The following is a 19531-nucleotide window of genomic DNA, read 5'->3' as shown; positions in this document are numbered from 1 at the left end:
TTATCACTTATCAACAGGTGTTCAGTGCAGGACATAGAACTAACTGCCCTTTCCAGACATTCATTTTACTATCATTAAATTTAGTGGTCATTAATTTTAGAAAAAAATAACACTCTTGTCTATACGAATAAAGACAAATGTAAGTAAGTAAAGTAACGAGCGATGAATAAGTTCCACTTTTAAAATACTGATACAGAATATTAACGTATAAATTTCACTGTATTATTTTTGGATTTTTTTATTTACATTATGTGCTCTTTAAGCATACCTGAGATACAAAGTACATAGTGTACCTTAGTTCAGGTTTGATTATATTAATTTAAGTTCTATAAATAACATATTTAGAATAGTTATAATTTGTATGATTTTTGTGAAATTTTAATAAATTTATCTTTATCTTATCTTATTTATTTAGTTTGTAATATAGATGCGTGTTAATTGTGCTTCAATATTCCAGACAGCAGACAATATGCTAGTCTTTTCCGTTTAGGAGGAATTAGATGCTACTGTCACTGGAACTTTTTCATTGCTCATGTTTCTATTTATCATTCTTACCCAATATGGTCAGATGTACGCTGTAAACGTCTGCACCAAACGGATTTCCAGCTTTACATTGATACAAGGCGCCATCACTTGTTTCTGTCTGTATCAGTTCAAGTACACTTGTCATACCGTCTTCAGACTTCACTTCGGATATTTTGACTCTGTATTTAATTAAAACAATATTATTAGTATATATCGTGTAGGTTACATACAGAAAGCTTTTTTTTGCATAACAAATATTGATTTAGGTAGTAAACTGAAAATCCATTTCCTCGTAGTCTTATTCCTATTGTAGTACTTGCTCGATTTAGAGAGTAACCCGCCTGTATCGGCCAATATATAGCTGATGATGAACAGACGACAGACACATAAATTATGTTCTCGTCACACTAATATTTAAGTTTACCTTTGAGTCAAGGGGTTAATGGGTTTCCCATGTCGAGTCCACATAATCCTTATAGGATCGTCTCCTTTAGCTTGGCACTCTATAGTCACTTGCTGTCCCAATTTTGCAGTCATGTTTCTTGAAGAAACATCAAAACTTACTGGTTCTGTAAACAACAAAAATTATCAAATACCATTTCATAATTTTATAAAACTATAGGAATATAAAAAGGTGCTTACTATTAACAGAAATCCAAACGGTTTTGCTTAAAGGCTCTCCCACTCCGTTTTCAACATGGCAAGTGTAAAGTCCAGCATCGGATAACGCGACCGAATCAAATATCAGGGAACCATTTGATAAACTGAGGACGCCACCGCCAGCGACTTCTAAAACTGGTCGCCAAGCTTCTGATACCACTGTAATTAAAATGTATTTAAGTGAAATAGTACACAATTCCTTAGTTATACCGTTAACCGGATGAATACCGAGACATCAGAGATGATAAAAATATAAATATTTTGCCCGCTTTCGGGAGATGACAGGTTTAATAATAATAATATTAATAGTCAACCTAATTTAATAGTTAAACCTAATTTGGTAGCGTTATTTCTTGTAAGCTTACCATCTTTCTTTAGCCAATGAGTTTGTGGCTCTGGATACCCATTGGCACTACAAGATATATGCCCATTTCTGGTCAATAACAAAGACGTATTCTGAGGTTCTTCACTCCACTTTGGAGCAACTGAAAAAAGCGTTTATAAATACATTAATTAATGACTGTGATGTTTTTATCAGCTATGCCAACAGTGGGGTTACCACCATGGAACATAAGCAATTAGCGTCGCTCGTTTTTCAAATCTGACGTAACTTGTATGGATGTTTGACAGACGAGCGACGCTGCCTATGAATTGTTAATTGCTAATGTGTGGTTGTACAGATATTACTAAGTTTTAAATTACTTACCTTTTATGTACAAATTTACAGTACGATTAACTTTGGCAACATGGTTGGCTGCGACACATGTGTAAGTTCCACAATGTTCTAATGATACGTTTTTGATTATCAATACACTAAATACTTCTAAACTCCTCTCTGTGATCTGTAAAATAGATATACTTTTATTTGTATCCTAACATTACTTATTTAAAATTTTATCAGTCATCGAAAACTAACGTTACCTTAAGGTGTGACGGTATCTTCTTACCATCTTTCAACCATGAATAGTAAACTGGTGAATCACCACTTTTTAAATTGCAATGAATTTGAACTATTTGTCCTTCTTGTAGATCATTTCCTAATAATATTTCTTCTAGCTGTGGAGGTTCCACTACTTGAATTTCAAATGATCTTTTAGCCATTTCTCCAGAAGGACTTTTTACAACACACGCATAAGATGCCCCACCATCGTTCTTAGAAACTTTTGGTATAACTAAAACACCATTATTACTAACAGAAGACACATCTCGTCTTCTTCTTAATTTAGGTTTCCGACCGTATATTTCTATACTTAAGGCAGTGTTGTCAATGGAACGTTTATATCTATTTGATGGAGTTGCTTGTTCGGTGTTGACTGGTTTCCCTTTGTACTCCCAGGATATTTCTCTGAAATGGACAAACATAATATTGACAATGTATCTCTTTATAGGTAACACAGTCATAATGTAAATTTAACTTAAATGTAAATAACACGACTGAATGGCGTAGTGGTTAGTGACCCTGACTACTGAGCTGATGGTCTCGGGTTCGATTCCCGGCTGGGGCAGATATTTGTTTAAACACAGATATTTGTTCTCGGGTATTGGATGTGCCCGTAAAATAGCAATAGGCCCGCCCCTATTACATTGGGACTAACATAACACTCTGGTGAAAAGTGGGTGCAGTAATGCACCTCTGCCTACCCCGCAAGGGAGTACATTAGTACAAGGCTATTAGTAAATAATATATGAGAGAAATAAAATTTAAATATTACCTTACAGGATAACCGTAATATGGACATCTAAGCGTAACACTTTGACCACTTTGTACTTTGAATGGTGGTAATGTCCTGATGTAGGGTGGACCTGTGGAATAAGCATTTTTTTTTTGTAATAGGTAACAATAATATAAAAATTATTATTACATAAATATGTTCAATCAATCATTATTATTACATTAGTAATACATATGTACAAAATAATCTAAGTTTAAAAGGTTTTCAATAAACTATGTGTTTTACGTTATTATTTATGATTCTTTATTATTGATGACTGAGACAATTCATAATTTCGTTATGTTTATCCATTACGATTGTAAGGTTTGTGATATATATTAGGCGATTGTGTTATAAACATGATAATGACTGTAAAGATTTTAAGAATTCTTAATTAGGTACGTATATTATCTCCTTTAAATTTCATGCGTTTTTAATATCAGCCTTCCCACAACCAATATAAATTAACTCACCATAAACATTCAATCGGTCTTGATGTGACATCACTGTATCCCCATGGTGGGACACACATGAGAACAACCCTCCATCGTCCACCCTCACGTTGGTTATATTGAGTTGCGTCATCACACCACCGTCCACGGTCATTGCTTGACCTATGGCGTATCTGGAAAAAATACTTTATGTTTCAATTGTATGCAATATTAAGAGCTTTGCTGTAGGTTGTAGATAGTTAATTATGAAATGTATTAAGTCACATGAACTGTAACAGAACAAAAAAAAAAGTACTAAACAATTAGTAGGAATGGTGTAACCAAACCAAACAAGCTAATAATTTTATTGCAGAGTATTATTTCTCTAGCTGCTTCAAATCTGACAGGAATAGAAGACAGGTATAATTTTTGCACCGTGAGTACACCCCAGTCCGCATTGTTCTATGCTTGCACCACCCAAAATTTGTTAACATTTTCTGTTTGATTCAAAGGTAGCGAGAAAATAAGACTATACCTACCTAAATATTATAAAAAATATTATTTTAAAAGATAGTGTGTAATTTAAACAGACAAAACATACCGTTTGTTCAATAAACAATACACTTAAATTCTAACATGAAATAAACATTTCAACGCACACCACACCTGCTACCTGAAGTTTATTTGGCAAGCGCAGCATAAACACAAGCAAATGTTTCAACAATATTCCTGTTGTTTTAGTCTGCATTGTCCTTAGATTAATAATATACCTAACAAGATGGAATGTCAGTGCAAAATAAACGCCTCGACAAAATAACACGCCATTTCTACCACTAAGTTCTGATTTTGAATTAATTCGGTTAGAAGATTTGTTACCTCATTCATTAGTACAAGGCTCGCGGTCAGTTCTTCGCTTTGTTTTTGTACTTATGTGACACACCATCTTGTTCGTATATTTTTAATCTAATTCATAAGACATCCTTCTCCCAAATCGACATCTTTGGCTCTTCCAAAGCCGCCTTCAAAAAACATACCACTAACCAAATCATTGCATCGACTCTCGCGCCAGTATAATCCAGACAAAGACTATTTATTTTTATATTTATGTATATAGTTAGAATTTCTGACTTTGATGTGTATCTATTTATATATTTTATTTAACATTATATTTAAATATACCCTTTTTTTAAAACCACTTAATGTTATGTTTATTTATTTATATTAGCTATGCGTAATATTAGCAAGTGAGCTTTCCTGCCACTATCCACTAATTTAGTTTTTCTTCTAAACATGATTTTTATATTAAGCTTTTAGTTAAGATTAGTTTTATATCCGACCTCGGCTAAAACTTAAATAATTATAAGTGAATCCTATCATTGGCCATACTTTTTGTAATCAATTCTACTACTATAAGCTACTAAATGTAATCGCTGTTGGATTTTAATAAAGATAAAAATAAAAATAAAAATAAAATAAAGACATACCTGGTATCAGTGTTTGATGAGATAACGATCCCGTCGCGCTCCCAAATGAATCTGGCTGGGTGTGGACCGTTCACAGTGCAATGAAGTGAGACCTGGGGAATAAAATCCAGTTAGTCCGGGGTTTGATCCCGGTTTGTGCAGGTATTAAAAGACATTTATATACCTACATGGTGTCTCGAAAGAGGGGTGATAGGGGTGGTCACAAGGGTTACCAGACAAATGATTAAAAAATCCCCTCTGAATACAAAAATAATACACTCACGGGCAACGAAAAAGTTCCATTGGGAAAATCACCATATAACTTTTAAACGGAAAAAACTAACTTAAAGAAGAAGAGCGTCATTCTGCAATATTTAATTATATTTTACGGTGCATCAGAATATTACCAACTAAAAACGTAAATATTTTCATCAAATTTCCTATTAAATTATAAAAAAAACTGGGGCCATTCGGTGTCTGCATTTTGTAAGTGGAACTGTTTATTTGTACGTGAGTGTATTTATATTTATTTTCTACCTAGTGTAGAGGACACCGTCAATACTACTTACTCGTATAGTAACATTAATTCCTCACCCAAAATGTTTACTGGCGCCACCATTTTCTTTTTCAGTATACATTTAACACCCTTTTACATTATGCGGTAAAGGGCCTCCCCCTATTAAATCCACGATCCATTGTTGCCCATACACCAACCACCGAACGTGCTATTCAATCCCGAATCCAACTCCAATCCAACTTTCTGTAGTGTTCTCGCTTCTTCTAACAATACAGAAAGTGTGGTTCAGAACACTTGAAACTTACAATACACTTCTATTGTAGAGCGGAAGTTTCGCCATATATGAGCTGTTGAGTGTTTCCCGATAGGAGGCAGTGAGTGGTATATTGGTGTGGTATTTTATTGTGACGGTCGAATGGCGTAGTGGTTAGTGGCCCTGACTGCTATGCCGAAGGTTCCGGGTTCGATTCCCGACTGGGGCAGATATTTGTTTAAAGACAGATGTTTTGTTTGATATTTATATTTAATATGTATCTATCTATGTATTTGTGTAGATATATCAGCTGTCCGATAATCCGATAACAAAGGCTCTGCCTAGCTTGGGGTCGGATGGCCGTGTGTGAGATGTCCCCACATATTATTATTATTTTAGGGTGCAATATTTTGTTACGTATTTCCTGATATTGGTTTTGAACCCCCGACGGAAAAGAGGTACTTATTATAAATTTAACGTGTCTGTATAGGTATCTAGGTAGCTAGGTAGGTAGGTTTCCAATTAAGGAGTTTAAGTACAATAATACTACGTGCTCTTACGTTAATGGAAAACATCATGAGGAAACCTGCACATCTAGATTCTAGATGTGTAAACTAAGTGCGTTGTACTTATTCCGAAACGGCGATATGGTTCGCAATCTATCACGTGAGTACAAATGTGTTGCGAAAAGTGGGTGGCTCACTTGTGAGCCACCTCTGACTACCCCTTCGGGGATTTCAATCGTGAGTGCATATGTATATGTAGGTATCTTCGTGACTGTGGTAGATTAGCTCCCGAACGGTTGAATGTTACCTCGAGTGTTCTGAACATGACTAATGTTCAAAAGTTATGTGATTTTTAGTGTTGAATGTCGGACGTTGATAAGGTTATTATGCCTGGAACAGAAAATGAGACTCTTTTCCTATCCTATTCTACTTAAATTGAAAATTTCGTTAGTTGGCAGCATTTTAAGCTATTGATTGCATTGAAAGTTTCACAATTATTTTATGAAAACCCATGAAAGTCTGTGCTGTTAATTTGTTGATTTCAGGTTTTAATAATGAACGGGTATCGATATGAAATTGATATTTTACATACTAATTGCTGGAAAAGTAATTTTCTGCCCACTACACGATATTATGGAGTATTCAGTTTCGTTATTATTTTCATACACATGCAGAAATTGCGTTTTCAACGAATGGGAATTATTAATCGGTTCAATTCGGTATACGGCAGGGTGGGACTTTATCATTTATACACCAAAAAAATCTACTTAGGTACCTATATGGGGACAATTTAATTATATTGGGACGTTTTTAAAAATTTTTACAGCTTTCGTCCAGTTAGTTCAGGGTATTTGGTTACTTGGAGCTGTCAAAGGCTAAGCAGTAAGCAATGAAAAAAAATCTTTGTGCTGTTTTACATTATATTAAGTAGGTAAGAAATTATTATTCTTATATTTAAGTCTCTTTTATCGAAAAGCACGAATTAACATGAGTTGACACGACAGTTATGTATTTTTGTGCCGTTTGGGGTTGAGCCTAGGGTCTCAACGGTGGGGATCCAATGGGCGACGATTAGTGAAAGAGCTTTCGTCGCGACTGGTCGAGGGGACCGGAGAGCTGGTAGTGCTGGTATCTATCTCATCAGCCAGTGCATCAGCGTGGCTATACAGAGAGGTGGATTCGGCTGTATGGTGAAGTGGTTAGTGACCCTGACTGCTATGCCGAAGGTCCCGGGTTCGATTCCCGGCTGGGACAGATATTTGTTTAAAGACAGATATTTGTGCTCGGGTCTTGGGTGTTGATATTTAGGTATAATTAGTATGTATCCATCTATGTATTTGTGTAGTTATATCAGCTGACCGACTCCCATAACACAGGTTCTACCTAGCTTGGGGTTGGAGGGCCGCGTGTAAGATCAGATGTCCACACATATTTATTTATTTATTATTATTTAGGTAAACAGGAGACGGCTACGAACTCGAAGAAATATTCTATCTTAATAGACAGTTGCAACACTGAGGTTGTCCACGGGGTGGCCGAAATATGGCAACAGGCTCTATAGCAATGTGACTTTAACACGGGATAAAAGTGGGTGCAACAATGCATCGCTGCTAACCCCGCAATACTACATATTTACATTAGTACTTATATAACCTTACCTAACCAACGTTAAAACACCCAACATTCAACACTAACAGTTGCATAACTTTGAAACGGTAAAGCCGATTTTGATAAATGATCACTTGGGTAACATTACCTATGACCCAAAAAAAACAAATCGGAAACCAGAGTCGCGAGCACAAGTTTCGATCCTCCATAAACGTTGCGTATCGTCAATTGTCACTGTCAAAATGTAAGGCAAAGTTAGTTCCAAAAGTGACATTTGTTTTTTCCATATTTATGTAAGGTGGAATTTCACCAAACGCTAAACGTATTTAGTATCCTGTCATACGTATGTCAGTTAGTACAAAATGTATTTAAAATTAGATTTAAAAACGTTTAGCGTTTGGTAAAAGTGACCCTTCGTGTAGATTCGAAAATAGTATGGAATCCTGTGCTCGCTGCACAGTTCAGCCGTTTGAGAGCTACGATACCATAGACAGATACACAAACACGTTAAACTTAAGGCGCCGACACACTAGCGGACGCGGCTTACGGACGCGCGACTTAAAGATATCTAGGTAAGGAAGATACGGATCGGACGTAACGTAAGTCGAGGACGTAACCTTGAACCGACCTTCAGCTTTCAGACGTCCAAGAGCGATCTGGCACGAACTGTCCCAAAAGACCGTGCACACTTTTTCAGTCGCGGCTGACAGCCGCGACCGTAAGCCGCGTCTACTAGTGTCTCTGCGCCTTTACAATGTCAAAGTGGAATTTTGTGGCTGTGTGTGTGTGAGCTATTACTAAGATAAATAAATAAAAAATAAATAGGTACTTACATCGACTCCTGGAGTTACTGTCGTTTCACTGAAATGATGACTGATCGCCAATATTTGTAAGTTCCTTTTTAGTCTTCTCTCTGTGAAAGTAAGCGTTTTATATTCGGCCTATATATACATCTTATTACATTTTATTAGATTTTATAACTTAAATAATATGCTCTTCGGAAAGTTCAACCACTGATTAAATACACTATATCAATTATTTATGGGTGATTGCAAAAATGCATTTCCGGTAGTGATTTTCCTGAAAATATGGTCGTAGTTTGACCGTCTTTAGCAGATCGTTTTGTTATAAATTTTCAAATAATGTTATAGGTATATCCTTTAATTATTTATAACAATAAAATACAATACATACCACTTAAAGATAACGTAGGGTTGTAAGATCTGCAAAAAAGAAAATCCCATCAATATTTAATACGCTGACCTTTGAAATGGAAACTCTTTCGATAAGTCACTAAAAACCTATTCGATTTGCCTACCAATCTGCAAGGAGACCCGAATTCAGGTATACTCGTACAGTCACGGGTAAAGAAACAAACAGTTCCACTTACAAAAAGCAGACACGAAACAGCCTAATTTTTTTTAAACATTTAATCGGATACTTGAAAAAAATGTTAACGTTTTCAGTTGCTATTAAATGTACTTAAATACTGCCGAAGGCGTCATTTAGTTAGCTTTTCCGTATAGGAGTAATTTGTTGATTTTCTGAATGGAACTCTTTCATTGCCCAGGAGTGTACTTTTCGTAATTTTCAGACTGTCATTAAAATTCTTATCTTCACTGAGTCCGCTCGGGCATTACAATACCCATTGAACTGACTCAAAGGGTTCCGAGTCCCGAAGACTTTTCCTTTACCCTTGAACACATCAAAGTGTTTTGTGTTCATTCATGAGCTAAACTCGGGCCGATGAATATATGCTATCCTGTAAGTATTTCTAGGTCTCGAAGATGTTGTTTTATTATTTTTGTATTTTGCCATAAAAAAACCTAGAGTGGATAACACGACCGACTTTTTGTATGACAGATAATCAGGCCGATTCTTCATTCTTTATACGTATTTCTGGCGGACTTTATTGCATTGCACTGTAATTTCAATCAGTCGTTCTTTGTTCTTCGGTCACAGATTGTCGGTTGTGTACAAGCAACCCTAAGTACACTATTTAATTCTGAAATAATTTATTCATGTTTGTGTGTATCTGAAAAGTTTCAGCGCATCCCAATTATAACTGGTCCTTCCTTTTCATATTATCATAATGCAACAGACAGATACAATGATACATGAATCGAATACGGGTTAATTTTAGAAGTTAATACATTTTCATCGATGAGAAAGCAGCCATTTAAAAATTTACTGGAAATGTGACTTCCTTGAAAATATACTTTTCTAGGTAGGGAAAGTGCCAACACTACACTGGAGCTTCGGAAGTGGAACAACTTACTAGTTTTATTATGGCGATAAAACGGGTCGCGTATTTTATTTATGACTTGCTGTTGCATGCGGTCTTCGCTTGGCCCTTAAATGCACTGTCCTGTACCTCAGTTTTCTTTTTGTGTTTACCCTCAACATCTTTATTAAGAACTAAATAAAAAAAACTTACCCTTTCAAATCAACAAAGTCGTTGGTTAAAAATCGGCCCTCCAATGAACACGTTGTGGCAACTGAAATAAAAAATAATATATGTTAACAACATATTTAATATTCAATTCAGTTGGTCAGTATATTGCGCCTGCTGCCGCTACACGGGTTCGTTATCGACGTATATAAGTTCGTTTAATAAACGTTCCACTAATGGCAGCACCATATTTTATGTATGGCGAATCGCATTAGTTATAATGAGTTAGCTAGTCGTTTTTTGTTCCACAGCTATCGCGTCATAGAACCTCAAAGAACAGATTATGGTATTTGTACTTTTCACTTTCAGAGCCGCGAGCACAGGATTCGAAACCTCCGTTTACGTTGCGTATCGTCAAATGTCACTATCAAAATGTAAGGCAAATTTGTTAGTTCCAAAAGTGGCATTTGTTTTTTCCATATGTTTGTGTAGATTCGAAAATAGTATCGAATTCTGTGCTCGCGGCTCAGATTACGCTATTATTGCGTCACGCCTTATACGACATGATGAACGTCATCATCAATGAAATGAAAATTAAATGTGAAATGTTGCTTATTCGACATAATATTTAAATTTATTAGTCGATAGTCATAATATTACCTACTTTACTACTATTTCACAAAGGCTCCGGCACTAAGGAGACGAAATAGCGAAAGAAACTTATTGAGCATCAGGAATGTCACTAATAAAATTCCACCATCTACACTGCCGGGCAATGAAAAAGTTCCACTCACAAAATGCCGACAAAAACGATCCTATTTTTTTCAAAGATTTAATTTAAAATTGGAGTAAAATATTGCCGATTATAGTTAGTAATATCCTGATGCTCTTTTAAATGTACTTCAATGTTGCAGAAGACGGCATTAGAAGACGGCTAGCCTTTTCCGTTTCGAAGTAGGTAATTTGGTGCTTTTCTCTGTGGAAACTTTTCATTGCCCGTGAGTGTATTTTCCAACAATTACCTATGAGTAGTGAATTATTGGGAAGTCTATCCCACTCTGCGTTCGCTCCGCCGCCGCGCGCTTCGCGCGTCGTCGTCGCTCACTTGAGTGTGATAGCCTTCCCAATAATTCATTCCAGATTTTTGTAGATAACATAAAAAGTTGAGTTTTTAATTTTTTGTCGCACTTCTTCAATGACGATGTAAGTGGTAACACATTGTCATTTAATAAACATGAAATTCATTAAACAACCAAATTCACTAGAGCTCAGTAAAATTAATGTTGATTCAAACAAAGTAACTCACCGACATGGGATACTTTTACCCAATACTATCCGTTGCATTATTTGCGGACCATCTAACTGTGGAAAAACAAACTTAGTGATAGGCTTACTTTTACATCCAGATGGATTATACTTTAGTAACGTATACCTGTACTCAAAAACAATTTTCCAACCAAAATACATATTTCTAGAAAAGGTATTGAATCTAGTATCCGGTCTTTCCTATTTTAAATATCACGACAATGAGGAAGTTTTAAGTCCTATTAACGCCGCTCAAAATTCCATCATAATTTTTGATGATGTAGCATGCGAAAATCAAAATAATATTCGAGATTATTTTGCTATGGGAAGACATAAAAATATAGACTGTTTTTATTTAAACCAAACCTACACCAAAGTCCCAAAACAATTAATTCGTGACAATGCCAATCTTTTAATTTTATTTAAGCAAGATGACGTAAACCTCCGACATGTATATGATGAACATGTTAACACTGATATGACCTGGTCACAGTTTCGTGAAATGTGTTCCAGAGTTTGGAAAAATGAATTTAGCTACTTAGTCATAAATAAAGACTGTCAGAAAAACAAAGGTTGCTATAGAATGAAATTTGATACATTTATAAACGTCGATGGTTGAAATGAATATATAAAGCTTCTCAACAATATACTCAGCACTTTTTCATTTGCTTTTCGACTAGAAAGTTGTACTGTTTGCGAAAATGAACGATGAAAAAAATATAAAACAGCAAATAATCAAATCTGCTGAGGCTGTTAAAAAGAAAGTTCAACAAATGAAAAACAACAAATTAGATTCTGAAATAGCACTGCAATCTATTTTCAAACCAGTAACTGACCCATTAAAGCAGCTAGCCAGAAAAAACTCTAGTGCTAGAGAATATGATGGTGGTTATCAAGATAGTGAGGAAGAAGACAATACCATACCAGATATTACTCTTTCAAGGAAAAGAAAATTATCGGTACCCACTAAAGTATCAGGCGATACACTGCAAAATTCATTAAGTGATATAAATTTTGAACAATCTGTAAGTGATTCAGAGTTTGAACAAAACTCAAAGAATAACACGAGTGATTTATTTTTTGAAACTTGCGATGGTGTTTCGACTCCGACTCCTAAGGAAATATCATCATGGTCTTTGTCATCAGAAGTGTTTAAAGATATTCCATACGGAATCAGGATAGAAAATGGAAAACCAATGATCGGAACAGAGCGCGTTACTATAACCGATAATGAATTTATAGTAGCTGGACATTCATTTAATAGAACAAGAGGGCTATCTGAATTACTCTATCAAAGAAAACCTGATTTAGGAGTAGTCACTGAAGATGACAAACAAATTTACAAGTCCATGTTATTGCTCACGAATGCACATAAAAGAAAATATGATTTAAATCAACCAATTAACAGCAATAGGGGTTTTAAGTATTTAGAAATTATAAAACCATTGTTAAGTTCACCTTCAGACAAATCTAACAGCAGCACCGCGAAAGGGAAGGGATTGCCATTATTTAAAGAAGTTGGTAAAAGTGTAGATTACATTTTTTGGAATGATCCAAATGACTTAGTGAAAACATTAAAATTGTTAATAGCTTCCAGAGATGCTGGTAACACTGGATTAGATGATGAAATATTATCAGTTATGAAAGAATTAAGAACATGTGTAGACATTAAGTAAATAAATACTTGTGCAAATTAATTTAAGTTTTATTATAACTATAACCTCCACCTCAGTTACATGATGAACATCGATAAGTTTGGTCACCACGTTCATAAAAGAATGCGTGTTCTAGACTCGTTAGAATTTACACCATTAACTAAAATACTTAGTCAAAACGAAGTAGGTGATTACGATTTAAAACAAAGAAGATTAAAAGGATTGAAATTGCCAATTGAGGGTGATGAAGCTGTTAGTAAAGAGTACCTCGACCAAAGCTACAACCTTTATTGCAAAAAAGAAGACTTTCTTGCAGAACTCACAAGTATAAAAGCTGAATTAAGTCTTCTTCAGGAACAGTTGCATCGCAAGTGCTCTAAAGTAGACGTGAGTAATATGATCAAAGATCATATTGTAGATTTGAGAGATCATCTCACCATCCAACATGAGTAAAAAAGGTGTGGTTAATGAAATTCATAAAGCTGCCAGACGAAATTTCCCACGTCGGTCAGTTATCCTAAAAGGAATAGATGATTTATGGCAAGCAGATTTGATTGATGTAAAAAAATACTACAAATACAACAATGGTTTTAAATTCATATTGGTTGTTATTGACGCCTTTTCTAAGTATACATGGGTAGTAGCATTGAAGAGTAAAACAAAGCGTGAGGTGGTTTTAGCTTTTGATAGAGTTTTAAAGGAAGGACGAACTCCTGCAAATTTGCAAACTGATATGGGTTTGGAGTTTTACAATGACATATTTCGACAGCTTATGCAAAAGAGAGGAATTAATCATTATTCCACATACTCTTCAAAAAAAGCATCAATAGTGGAAAGAGTTATAAGAACTTTAAAAGGCAAGATGTTTAAACATTTCAGTTTTGTTGGAAAATATAAATGGATAGGAAGTCCAATAAATGATATAGTATATAATTATAATCATACTATTCATACCACTACAAAGTATAAACCATCTGAGATAAATAAGTTGAATGAATCAATCATAGCTAAGAATATAAAAAATCGTCATAAGGCTATATCATTAAAAAAAAATAAGTATCATGTAGGTGACGTTGTCCGTATAAGCAAGTATAAAGGAGAGTTTCAAAAAGGCTATACACCGAACTGGTCCACCGAATTGTTTACGGTTATGAAAGTAATAAAATCTCAACCTACTACATATTACGTACGAGATCAACATGGAATTCCGATAAAAGGTTGTTTTTATGAATACGAACTTCAAAAAACTAAGTATCCTAATATTTATTTAGTTGAAAAGGTAATTAAAACGTCTGGAAATAAGGTTTGTGTTAAATGGCTTGGTCTAAGCTCAAAAGAAAACAGTTGGATCGATAAAAGCAATGTTATTAAAGATTGAAGTACATATATTATACTGTTTTGTTCCATTTATTTTCATTAGTCACCCAGTAATGAAAGGGAAAGGACTCCTTAACTCATTGATAAATAATTTGCCAGTAGAGTTACACTTACCAGGCTATCAATACTGTGGTCCAGGTACACGCTTACAAGAACGTTTAAGAAGAGGCGATAAAGGCATTAATCGTTTGGACAACGCATGCATGCAACACGATATAGCTTACGCAAACTATTCTAATTTACAAGATCGACATAAAGCAGATTTGGAGTTAAAAAATATGGCAAAACAAAGATTGAAATCAAAAGACGTTAGTACAGGAGAAAAAGTCGCATCTTGGTTGGTAAATAAAATTATGAAAGCTAAACTTAGAACTGGCGCTGGGGTTCAATCATTTAAATCATCTGTTAACAAATTAAAATCAGTGCTTAGGAAAATAAAACCAAAAAATAACAAACATGCCATAGAGTTAGCATATTTGGCTGCAAAAAAAATATTTCACAAAAATAACCGTGTGAAATTACCTAGAATTATTCCCATTCCTAAAACAGGAGGGATACTTCCTTTAATTCCAATTTTTGCGGGACTATCGGCATTGGGATCATTAGCCGGTGGTGTAGGGGGCATAGCTAAAGCTGTAAATGATTATAAGTCAGCGCAAAAAAATCTGGCGGAATCTGAACGTCACAATAAGACGATGGAATCAATCGCATTGGGGAAAGGTTTATACATAAAACCCTACAAAAAGGGTAAAGGACTATGTGTAAAATCGTCAAAAAACTAGTTTCGCGGCTACCCAGACGTGCTCTAAGTAATATTGATATATTAAGTCACACTCGCGATATACCTTATTTCCGTGGAGTTTATATGAGAGATACTCTGCCAAGTAAGCCTAAGAAAATTGAGTGTGCTATTGTAAATTTAGATCTTTCAGTCAATGATGGAACTCACTGGGTAGCCTATGTCAAAGTTAATAATTATACGAACTATTTTGATAGTTATGGTTTAAAACCGCCTAAAGAAATATTAACTTATTTAACAAAAAAAAATAATGTATTCTACAATTATCAAAATTGTCAAGGAAGTAATCTTTATAATTGTGGTCACTTATGCATTAAATTTCTGAAAAAAATCTGGAAACCGTTTATAACAAGCGATTGATTATATTATTTCTCATTATCACAATGTCGTTCACACTATCAATTACTGGTTGTAAATCCGCTTTGTCTACAAATTATTCGCCGGCTTTGCAACTTGGTGGTGAATATGAATGCGGACTAGTATTTTTTTCAACATTCAATTCGATACCTAACGTCGGTAAAAACAACAATAAATTTTATTATGGTGATAATGAAATGGTAGAAATCCCTGAAGGATCTTACGAACTGCTAGATATTTACGATTTCTTAAAATCACATTTAACTGATTGCACATTTAAGTTAATGTGCAACAATAATACTTTAAGTACAAATATATTTTGTTCGAAAGACATTCATTTTGAAAAAGCTGGTTCAATTGCGAGGACATTGGGTTTTAGAAATGAAATACTTAAAGCCAATATATTACATGACTCCGTCTTTCCAGTAAGCATTCTTTCTACAACCATCGTTCGCATCGAATGTGACATTGTGAGCGGATCGTATATTAACGGAAAACCCAGTCACATTATATACGAATTTGCTCCTAGTGTACCGCCAGGATACCGAATAATAGAAATTCCAAAAAATTTAATATATTTTCCGGTAAATCAAGACACTGTTAGTGAAATTAACATAAGAATTTTAGACGCAAAAAACAACTTGATTAATTTACGACAAGAAGAATTACAACTCTATTTGCATTTGAGAAAAAAATGATCGATTTCATCAATAAAAGGTTTGAACCGCTATATAACATACGCAGTACATTACGCGCAGACCATCAGCCACCACCTATAAAAAGGAGAAAGCTTACAAAGGAAAACAAACAATTTCTGAAATCCATCAAACTCTTAAAATGAATATTTTAAATATAACAGATCCGATCACCCATGACAACAGTATTGAAAGCTATGAAGTTCATTCGTATAAACCATACATAAACAGTTTTAACCTTAATGATGAGATTCGCATTCCTATTAATCAACAAGACCTGTACGTTTTGCCGACAGCGAGTACACTATACATAGAAGGGTCTATCACAGTGTCTCGTCCTGTTGGTGATAAAAGAGAGAAAGTAAGCAGTGTTGAACTTATTAACAATGCTATACTGTTTCTTTTTCAAGATATTCGATATGAACTCAACGGTGTTGAGATAGACAGAATAAAAAACGCAGGAATAACAACTACTATAAAATCTTTGTTGTCAATGAATGAAAATGAATCTAAAATGTCACGGTTGTGGGGGTGGGAAATTGAGGGCTCTAAAATTACTTCAGGATCTTTTTCCGTGTCTATACCATTAAATAAAATTTTTGGCTTCGCTGAGGATTACAAAAAAATTATTATGAATTGTAAGCATGAGTTGGTACTTCTGCGTAGTAACACGAACCTTAACGCAATAAAATTAAGTACTAATGAAGTATTAGACGATATAACCATAAATAAATTAGTGTGGAGAATGCCACATATAAAAGTATCAGATCGCGAGAGGATTCACTTATTGAGATATTTAGAGAAAGACAAAGCTATTAATATAGCATTTAGAAATTGGGATCTTTATGAATATCCTCTATTACCAAGAAGTACCAAACATACGTGGTCAATAAAAACTACATCTCAAATGGAAAAACCGCGGTTCGTTATTATAGGCTTACAAACAAATCGAAAAAGCAATGCTAAGTCGGATATGTCCCAATTCGATCATTGTCATTTACGCGATGTTAAAGTGTTCTTAAATTCTACCTATTTTCCATATGAAAATCTTGATTTAAAATTTGGAGAAGACCGATATCTATTAATATACGAGCAGTACGTGAAATTTCAACAGTCATATTTTGGACATCAGTTAGGGCCGTTGTTAAGTTTAAAACAGTTTAAAGAAAAGGCACCCTTGTTCGTGGTTGACTGTTGTCGTCAAAACGAAACATTAAAAACCGGACCGGTGGATGTACGTGTTGAGATAGAGAGTGATGTAGAAATACCCGATCAAACAACAGCTTATTGTCTTATTTTAAATGATTGTATAATCGAGTATAAACCACTGTCTAATATTGTAAAAAAACTAATATGAGTACTGATTTATTATTATTGGATTTGCAAGGATTTCGTGACTATAAAAATAGATTTATTATCAAAGAATTAGCATATGCTACAAAAGAATATACTCAGGTCTATTTAGTAAAGCCTCCTTATCCATTTTCAAAATTAACTAATGATGAAAAGAAACAAGTAAAATGGTTGGAGAGAAATAGGGGAATTTACTGGCGACAAGGGTACATAGATTATAATGAATTTAGCAGGTTAATAAAACCAGTTTTAGACAAAGCAAATGTATTTGTTAAAGGTTCTGAGAAATGTAAGTGGTTAAGAGAGTTGTCACCTGATTGTAAAGTTCTAGATATCGGAGAAAGGGGGTGCCCTAACTTAAAATCATTATTTGATAGTTATCAAGGTAATGACAAAATTTGTTGTTTTAACCATCAAAAATATTGTGCTTTAAAAACAGTTATTTGTTTAAGGAAATGGTATTATAATGATTATTAATATTATGTTTAAAGAAAATAAAATCCAGATTTTTATTAAAGTTTTTTATTCATTTTAATATACCTACATCTATACAAAAATATAGTTTACATACTAAACTAAACCTAAAATTACTTAAGAGCTACACATAGTCTTTGTTATTTTTTTCACGAGGTTTTCCGTCATGTCTATTATTTCATCTACCGGATGCGTCACAACGTACTGTGCTTTTAGCACCACACACTCACTGTCACTAGTGCTGCTGTTCAGATCCACAACCTCAATTCTCACGAGCCGATGTCCTGGTCGCGGTGATTTGCTCATCACGTAAGAGGTTGTGGAGTCATCCTCCGCCCGCCGTTTTCTGGACTGTCTGGTCGCAACACTTTTCTTTTTAGTGATGGTTCTCTCTGGGCTTGGTGGCCGCACCTCTTCAACATCGCTGTCGAACCAGACTTGTCCGCACTGCAGCTGGTCGAATGAATGCGGCGTACCTAACCCGTATGGACTAGATTCATTCAGGATCTGGAAAGAAAGAAAAATATTAAATAATTTGTCCACCATAACTCTCGAGCACTCTACATTCAAATATGCGAGAAGAAATAAATAACTTACCGATTGTGACATTTTGTAGAGTTATGTTTGAGAATGGTCCGAGTCTTAACAGTGAGGTGCTCGTGCGCACGCTGGTGGTAGAATGAAAGAAACATAATCAATATGCAACATTGATAATTTGAAAACATCATATTTTATAACATGCTATCTTTTTCACACTTACACAAACGTTTGCGTTGCACTTTACGCAGTAGCCACGTGTTGTGAAAACATAATGAATATGCAACATCGACAATTTGAAAACACCATGTTTTATAACATACTATCTTTTTCACACTTGCAAAAATGTTTGCGTTGCAGTTTTCCAGTAGAATACCTTCGATTTTATTACAAAGAGTGCCGGCAGTATAGACAAGTATAGACTTGTTTTTGCTGACGCAGACACGTGGCGTGTGAGCTACATTAGTGAGCTACACGTGTTTGGTTGTTTTCCATCAAACTATTTGATAGTGAATAATATACCTACCTATGTATAGCATTTTTATGAATTTAGAATAGGTCTAAAAAAAAAAAAAAACAAATAAATATTCTGCTTTGATTTTATTATTAAAAAACATTTTAATTGATTACATTCTTATATCTACTTACACTCATATAATCTTAATTACATTTAGGGTACTTAACTATACTATATTAAAACTATGTATTTATATTTAATATCAAAGTAATCAACAGATCACAAAATATGTGTACTACCCCAGGCTATTGTACTAATTTTATCGCTACGTATCAATCTTTTGTCATCGTTGTGAGATAGAGCTACTTTATTAATGCTTTTCGTAATTAATTCATGGCGGATCGATCTAAACAAAATATTTTTCTTGCGGATGACATTATTTTTATGAAGGACGG

General features: G+C 34.6%; 2 protein-coding genes across 2 annotated transcripts in view; both read right to left on the bottom strand.

Moving 5' to 3' along the window:
• LOC105389795 (Down syndrome cell adhesion molecule-like protein Dscam2) overlaps positions 1-19531 on the bottom strand; it is an 81600-nt gene that overhangs the window by 34768 nt on the left and 27301 nt on the right. Inside the window, exons 2-13 of the mRNA XM_048631219.1 lie at positions 10113-10173; positions 8870-8898; positions 8509-8588; positions 4813-4904; positions 3371-3522; positions 2898-2988; positions 2107-2530; positions 1892-2027; positions 1551-1670; positions 1168-1344; positions 950-1094; positions 556-704 (exon numbers count right to left, since the gene is read on the bottom strand). Of these exons, the coding sequence (XP_048487176.1) occupies positions 556-704; positions 950-1094; positions 1168-1344; positions 1551-1670; positions 1892-2027; positions 2107-2530; positions 2898-2988; positions 3371-3522; positions 4813-4904; positions 8509-8588; positions 8870-8898; positions 10113-10173 (1656 nt within the window). The remainder of the gene's footprint in view (positions 1-555; positions 705-949; positions 1095-1167; positions 1345-1550; positions 1671-1891; positions 2028-2106; positions 2531-2897; positions 2989-3370; positions 3523-4812; positions 4905-8508; positions 8589-8869; positions 8899-10112; positions 10174-19531) is intronic.
• Positions 18200-18696, bottom strand: LOC119694569. Its single transcript, XM_038121225.2, has 2 exons — positions 18680-18696; positions 18200-18589 (listed from the first exon to the last, which is right to left on the bottom strand). The coding sequence occupies exons 1-2, from the start codon at positions 18689-18691 to the stop codon at positions 18200-18202; spliced, it is 402 nt and encodes a 133-aa protein (XP_037977153.2). The 5' UTR covers positions 18692-18696.

Source organism: Plutella xylostella, chromosome 28 (assembly GCF_932276165.1).
Source record: "Plutella xylostella chromosome 28, ilPluXylo3.1, whole genome shotgun sequence".
NCBI lineage: Eukaryota > Metazoa > Arthropoda > Insecta > Lepidoptera > Plutellidae > Plutella > Plutella xylostella.
This window is presented reverse-complemented; position numbering and strand designations above follow the sequence as displayed.